The sequence below is a fragment of the Triticum urartu genome, chromosome 3A, assembly GCF_056163025.1.
Source record: "Triticum urartu cultivar PI428250 chromosome 3A, HENAU_Tu73, whole genome shotgun sequence".
Taxonomy (NCBI): Eukaryota; Viridiplantae; Streptophyta; class Magnoliopsida; order Poales; family Poaceae; genus Triticum; species Triticum urartu.
In genome coordinates, this window is record NC_141875.1 from 91,710,267 (window position 1) to 91,718,353 (window position 8,087).

Sequence of the window (8,087 nt, forward strand, 5' to 3'; positions counted from 1 at the left end):
GATGGATCTTGGTGAAACCGTAGGAAAAATTTTGTTTTCTGCTATGTTCCCCAACACGCGGTTCTTTTGGCAGAGTGATGAGCTTAAAAGAAAATACCGACTTGCTAAATGGGATATCATCTGTAGACCAAAAGACCAAGGGGGTCTTGGTATAGAGAACCTCGAAGTTAAAAACAGATGCCTTCTTAGCAAGTGGCTGTGGAAGCTCTCTTCGGAGAATGATGCCATGTGGGCTCAAATCCTACGCAGCAAGTACCTTCAGACAAAAACTTTGTCCCAGGTTACAGTCAGGCCGACTGATTCACCTTTCTGGAAAGGACTGATGAAAGTCAAACAATCTATGTTCAATAGGACGAAGTTTGTTATTGCCAACGGCACTAGCACATGTTTCTGGGAGGATACTTGGCTCGGCGAGATACCCTTGGCCGTCCAATATCCGTCTTTGTATCGTATTGTTCAACGACGTGAGGTGTTTGTAGCTTCGGTATTTCAATCTATCCCCCTTAATATTCAGTTCCGACGGACGCTGGCGGGCAATCGTTGGGAGGAGTGGCTCCGTCTAGTTAGGAGACTGATGGAGGTCCAACTTTCCCAACAACCCGATGAATTACGCTGGAAGTTGACTAAGTCTGGAGTATTCACAGTTAAATCAATGTACATTGATGTTATTAATTCGAACTCCATTCCTACATCCAAGCATGTTTGGTATGTCAAAGTACCTTTGAAAATAAAAGTGTTTATGTGGTTTGTCCATAAATAAGTTATTTTAACCAAGGACAATTTGAAAAAGCGTAATTGGACAGGGCCTACTAGGTGTAGTTTCTGTGATCGGGATGAGACTATAAAACACCTCTTTTTTGATTGCCCGTTGGCCAAAGTCCTTTGGCAAACGGTTCACATTGCTTTCAATATCAAACCACCAAATTCTGTTAACGCATTATTTGGGACATGGCTGAATGGGATTCCGCCTGACTTAGCGAAACACATTCAGGTTGGGGGTTGCGCTTTGCTGTGGACTATCTGGACTTGCAGAAATGATTTGGTCTTTAATAGAATATCATGTATTCATTTTTTGCAGGTTATATTCCGCACTACGGCTCTGATTCATTCGTGGTCGCTACTCATTCAGACGGAGGCCAGGGAGAATTTGGTTACTGGATCTTTCCGCTGGGAGATGGTAGCTCGGGATATCTTCAACCGGTTTGGATGGCGATCATGTAATAGGATAGGCAGCTAGTTTATCTATCTATTTATAGCCAGCCGGTTGTGGCATCTTATCTTGGCTAGTCGATGTTTCTAGCCTTTATGGCTCTGTGTGAGCTTTCTTTGTTTTCATTTTGTTTGGAGACCTTGGAACCATGTTGACACTATTTTGGTGGTTAATAAGATGGCCGTATGCATCATTCTGATGCAGAGGCCGGGGAGTCCCCCCTTTTCGAAAAAAGAGGTGCTACATCGGGGTAGAAAGAACGGCGCTGCAGGGTAGAGAAGGGGAAACAACGAGTTGACTCCTGAATTGTTTCAAATCAGTTGGCCGAGAAGGATCCTTTTCCCAGTGATGAACGACATGAAATTTTCTTTTACAAATATGGATTTTTATTAATCATTAGCCGAGCATACAATCACATTAAAGAATATCATCAAGGAAGTGTATAGTTTAGCCACATGCATCTTCTCCTTAGATTAGTTGCTTGTTTGGCACACATATGAGCAGCTTCATTTCCTTCCTAGGAAATAAAGCTCAAAGTAAAATTTGCAAAGTGTCCACTTAGTTCTCTAATCTCCCAAAGAGCTCCAGAAATTTGTGTTCTCTCATGTCCAGCCATGTCCCACAACTTAATAACTTGGTGTGCATCATTGTCCATTAGTATCCAATTTAAACTTCAAACCTCCTGAGGTCCCACCGTCTTAGATCAGTGGCGTATTCATACCAAATCGCTTGAGCACGGATCATAAAGCCCGTTCTGTTTGACATCACCATACCAGTAGATACAAAAATAGCATTTTCATAAAAACATCTCTATTGATCTTTCTTTCTTCAACTTTTGGGGGCTTCCATCTCTATTGATCTTTCTTTCTTCAACTTCTGGGGGCTTCCATCTCTGGATCAACTTAGGTTGCTTCGCCTTCTTATGCTTGCCATAGCCATAGCGATCCTTGGCATGTCCACCTCCCATTTTCGCTAATGCCATGATCGAGCATCCCTATTCACATGCTGTCTCATGTGTCTTTCAGATCATATTGCCCGCAACCACATAAAGTGATGCAAGTATCATCACTATGCACTTTTATGTTATCAACCAGATTCTCCACCCAAGATTTTGGATGCAATTGCAGAATCTTCATGCTTGCAACCCCCTGCAACTCTTGCCAAAATATGCGAGCCCATGAGACTCAAAACATACGTGGAATAGTTTCCTCTAGACTGTATTCTTCACATAGGAAATTCTTTCCACATGCAGCAAAAACTTAATGATCACCCGCCACAAAAAGTTCCAAACCTAGTGTGGAATTGAGATGTGCCAAAGTTTCTTTTGAAAGTTGTCCCCCATCTAGAACTTGACACCTGATGTTGTTGTCACGACCTCTTCGTTAAAGCTCTATAGGCCAAATGAATTGTGAATAGTCCATTATTTTCTATGCTTCACGACCACCAAGTCCTCAATAAAGAGACTAAGTGGAATCTAGCATATTGCACATATTACGGCATATGAAATTGTCCTGCAGTCTATCCATATTCCATGTGCCATCCTTCTCATCAATTAATCATTCCATTATTTGAGCATTCGCATTCATTAATCTAACCATGGTCATCTGCTTGTATTCAAAGGGATCTATAGGTCCTCCCATGGATAATGATCGAGTCATCACCAACTCTCTCAGTAATCCCGACATCCAGGGCTTATCTTTCAAAAAAAGTTGCATGTCACACATGCGATGATCCTCTCTTCCCTTTATAAACTTAGTCATGATAATACTATTTTCATTTAAGTACCCTTGCACATAAGGAATTTTGATTCCTTGGCGGCCTCCATGCTTGCTTAGATAATATTCTAATTAAACATTTGAGAACATGTTTGCTATTTCATATGGTCACATTCAAATCACATTCTTCACAGTAGTGGGGATCATATCACGGTGAGAACCACCTATGGTAGGATGGCTACGAGAGTGGTGGTACCCACAGCCCAACTCAAGGTTTGATGCATGTGTCTCGTAAAGGCGAAATATTCTTTCAATGAGAGGTGGCGCTTTCATGGTTTATAGAGGCGGGTGTTCATGCCTGATATGGGTGTTACGATGTTTAGTTGAGTTTCGCCACCTCTGGAGCCTGGTTCGAGATGCAGAGGTGAACCTCACCAGTGGCATCGCGGACACAATCATCTGAAAAACACAACTACTTCGGGCGCCTACTTCGTCGCCGCCGCTTAGAAGCTGTAATTTGTCGGCCGGATAGAGACATGTTCCGGCGGGCATGGGCTCCCCTCGCTGCAAGTTTTTCATATGGTTGCTCATGCTGGATAGGCTATGGTGTGCCGATCGCCTGCAGTGCCACGGCTGGCCAAATGACTACTTTTGCCCGCTCTATGTGCGGAACTTGGAGACCTCGCTGCACATATGGGAATGCCCGCGCGCTTGGACAATCTGGCGGGCGACTACTTCTTGGGCTGGCTATGCGACACTAAACCCTGCAAGCTGGCCTAAGGCAGATACTTCAAAAGAGTTGTGGCTATCAATTGTATCGAAGTCGACGGATGAACACAAGAAGGGAATCAAGTCCATGCTGATCCTGGTCTCGTGGAGGATATGCCTGAAGTGGAACAACAAAGTTTTCAACAACAAATTTGTTGCCGCGACCACCACAATTCAAGATATCCGCCGGGGGGGGGGGGGGTGGAGATGTGGAGAGTAGAGGGTGCAAAGTGCATGTTGTCGCCCTTTAGGAACCCAAACTGAGAGATTTTCCCTTCATCTTCGGCCCTCCTTTTTTCAGTTTTCTCTATAGTTTTTCTCTCCTTGTGACCTTCCAGGTCAATGTATATACTGCTTCCTACCTATCATAATGAAAAGTCCAGCAAATTGATGGTCTCCCTTAAAAAAGTGTTACAGGCGCACCAACCTGTGGTTGGATGGTTAGAGGGAATGTGGTATCCCCAGCCCACTAGGGTTCAAATCCTGGTGCTCGCATTTATTCCTAGATTTATTTCAGGATTTCTGGCGATGATTTCCGGCGATGCGCATTCAGTGGGGGGAGACGTTCCCGTCGACGACAAGGTGCCTACGGTGACTTCGTAAATTACAAGATGATATGCCGACTCAGTCTTTCAGAGGTGCTCATAGGGGTAGGGGTGCATGTGTGCATTCATAAGGGTGAGTGTATGCGCGTGAATTTGTTCGCTTGTGTCTGTACTGATGTTCAAAAAAAAGTGTTACGGTGTTTACCAAAACAAATCATATCACACTTAATTTCCATAACTAAAATCACATTTCCATAAGTTAAAAAAAATCACATTTCCGTAGGGCAGAAAATGAAAAGACCATTTCACCCAAGAGTCCTCGCTGGCCGATCTCCGCCAAATCTGCAAACCCCCAAACCCTAGCTCCCCCAAATCACCGTGCCAACCCTTCTCCCGAGCTCCAATTCACCGCAATGGTGCAATGTGAAGTGTGAGAGGCGCCAAATCCCTCCTCCAACCATGGAGCAGAGCGATGGGCCCAAGCGACCGAAGCTCGCCGACGCCGCCGACGGCGACGAGGACCGCCTCAGCTGGCTGCCCGACGACATTCTCATCCACATTCCCGTCAAGCTCCGCTGCACCCCCATGGCCGCTCGGACCAGCATCCTCTGCCGCCGCTGGCGGGGCCTCTGGAAGCTCCTCCCGGAGCTCAACTTTCCCCTCGGCACCGAGCCGCACTGCATACGCTCTTCCCTCACAGCCCACGAAGCATCGGTCATCCGCTTCCTCGCCGTCGACCTCCAGGACGCCGCAGAGGAGTCGGTGGCGACGTGGCTCCCCATCATCGCGCCCCTCCTCTTCGGCGAACTATTCATCTTCAATCTCAGGTGGGACTGGGATGGGGAAACTGGCACAGTTGAGTTGCCTTGCTTCCAGGGTTCCGACTGGATGTCCCTCGACCTAGACAATCTTGGCCTCGCCTTGCCGCCCTCTGGCGTGTTTGCCCGGCTCACCGATCTCTGTCTGGTAGCCGTTAGGATGCGTGGTCCCTGCAGACTCGGTGGCATTATCTCCTCGCCACGATGCCCATCGCTGCGGAAGCTCATCCTACGCGACGCCCAGGTCCGGGATGACATTGTAATCCACTCAGAGTCTCTCTTAGAAATAGGGATGGATAATGTGTTACTAGACCACAACGTCTTGGGTCCGGGCATCCTCGACATTTCCTCAGAGTCTGTCCTCCAAATATATCTGAAGAATCTAATTGGCGTGTGTCAGCTCCTTGTCGTGGCGCCTGCACTCATTTCATTGAAAGAGAAAGACACCACCTACATTGCTGATCCTGTGGATCCGAGTCAACCAGTCGCCAACATCTCAGCCCCTCAGCTCATGTTTCTTGAGTGGAATGCTTGTTATGATCGAAGATCCGTTCAGCTTGGCAAGATGGCACATCTCCAATGGCTGCACGCTGGTCAATTTCTTATATATGGATCCGATGAGGATTTTGCACACAATCACATCAGGCTTTTGCAGCGCTTTGAGTTCATCGTCTGTCTTGACCTTGCGCTTTACTATTGGAAGGTGAGTTCCATTCTTACGTGATTATTTCATCATCATAATATGCTACCAAGTCAATAATAACAAGGTAAAACATGGGGTTATGATATTTGGTATATTTGAGAAAGCATTACAGAATTCTCACTTGTTTTTCTTTGCTCATTGCTACGTCTTGAGCTTGCGTTGGTTTTCTCCGAAGAGGAAGGGATGATGCAGCAGAGTAGCGTAAGTATTTCCCTCAGTTTTTGAGAACCAATGTATCAATCCAGTAGGAGCCCACGCTCAAGTCCCTCGTACCTGCACAAAGCGATAGCTACTCGCAACCAACGCGATTAGGGGTTGTCAAGCCCTTCACGATCACTTACGAGAGTGAGATCTGATAGATAGAATATTTTTGGTATTTTTGATATAAAGATGCAAAGTAAAAAAGTAAAGGCAAAATAAATAGCAAAACAATATTAAAGTGATGGAGGTTGATATGATGAGAATAGACCCGGGGGCCATAGTTTTCACTAGTGGCTTCTCTCAAGAGCATAAGTATTCTATGGTGGGTGAACAAATTACTGTTGAGCAATTGATAGAATTGTGCATAATTATGAGAATATCTAGGCATGATCATGTATATAGGCATCACGTCCGTGACAAGTAGATCAAAACGATTCTGCATCTACTACTATTACTCCACTCATCGACCGCTATCCAGCATGCATCTAGAGTATTAAGTTAAAAACAGAGTAACGCCTTGAGCAAGATGACATGATGTAGAGAGATAAATTCATGCAATATGAAATAAACCCCATCATGTTATCCTCGATGGCAACGATACAATACGTGCCTTGCTGCCCCTTCTGTCACTGGGTAAGGACACCGCAAGATCGAACCCAAAGCTAAGCACTTCTCCCATGGCAAGAACTACCAATCTAGTTGGCCAAACCAAACGGATAATTCGAAGAGACTTGCAAAGATAACCAATCATGCATAAAAGAATTTAGAGAAGATTCAAATATTATTCATAGATAGACTTGATCATAAACCCACAATTCATTGGTCTCAACAAACACACCGCAAAAAGAAGATTACATCGAATAGATCTCCACTGTATTGAGATTCAAAGAGAGAGAAGAAGTCATCCAGCTACTAACTATGGACCCGAAGGTCTGAGGTAAACTACTCACACTTCATCGGAGAGGCTATGGTGATGTAGAAGCCCTCCGTGATGACGGCCCTCTTCCGACGGAGCTCCGGAACAGGCCCCGAGATGGGATCTCGTGGATACAGAAAGTTGCAGCGGTGGAATTAGGTTTTTGGCTCCTGTTCTGATCGTTTGGGGGTACGTGTGTATATATAGGAGGAAGGAGTACGTCGGTGGAGCACCGAGGGGCCCACGAGGCAGGGGGGCGCGCCCTAGGGGGGGCGCCCCCCACCCTCGTGACCTCCTCTTTGATCCCTTGCAGTAGGGTCCAAGTCTCCTGGATCACATTCGGTGAGAAAATCACGTTTCTGAAGATTTTATTACATTTGGATTCCGTTTGATATTCTGTTTATCCAAAACACTGAAATAGGCAAAAAACAACAATTCTGGGCTGGGCCTCCGGCTAATAGGTTAGTCCCAAAAATAATATAAAAGTGGAAAATAAAGCCCAATATAGTCCAAAACAGTAGATAATATAGCATGGAGCAATTAAAAATTATAGATACGTTGGAGACGTATCAGGCATCCCCAAGCTTAATTCCTGCTCTTCCTCGAGTAGGTAAATGATAAAAAGAGAAATTTTGATGCGGAGTGCTACTTGGCATAATTTCAATGCAAATCTTCTTAATTGTGGTATGAATATTCAGATTATAAAGATTCAAGACAAAAGTTTATATTGACATAGAAAATAATAATACTTCAAGCATACTAACAAAGCAATTATGTCTTCTCAAAATAACATGGCCAAAGAAAGTTATCCCTACAAAATCATATAGTCTAGCTATGCTCCATCTTCCCCACACAAAGTATTTAAATCATGCACAACCCCGATGACAAGCCAAGCAATTGTTTCATACTCTAACCTTTTCAAAACTTTTTCAATCTTCACGCAATACATGAGTGTGAGCCATGGATATAGCACTATAGGTGGAATAGAATGGTGGTTGTGGAGAAGACAAAAAGGGAAAGATAGTCTCACATCAACTAGGCGTATCAACGAGCTATGGAGATGCCCATCGATAGATATCAATGTGAGTGAGTAGGGATTGCCATGCAACGGATGCACTAGAGCTATAAATGTATGAAAGCTCAACACAAGAAACTAGTGGGTGTGCATCCAACTTGCTTGCTCACGAAGACCTAGGGCAATTTGAGGAAGC

The 8,087-nt window shown here is 44.8% G+C and overlaps 1 protein-coding gene across 1 annotated transcript; it reads left to right on the forward strand.

Annotated features, from left to right (window-relative positions):
• Window positions 1–4,697: 4,697 nt before the first annotated feature.
• On the forward strand, window positions 4,698–5,780 carry LOC147978722 (putative F-box/FBD/LRR-repeat protein At3g49480). The gene has a single exon (XM_087514866.1). It carries the CDS (start codon window positions 4,698–4,700, stop codon window positions 5,778–5,780), a length of 1,083 nt encoding a protein of 360 aa, XP_087370992.1.
• Window positions 5,781–8,087: the final 2,307 nt, after the last annotated feature.

Excerpts from the sequence above, each read along its gene's own strand:
- LOC147978722 (XM_087514866.1), top strand. The coding sequence starts at position 4,698 with ATGGAGCAGAGCGATGGGCCCAAGCGACCGAAGCTCGCCGACGCCGCC.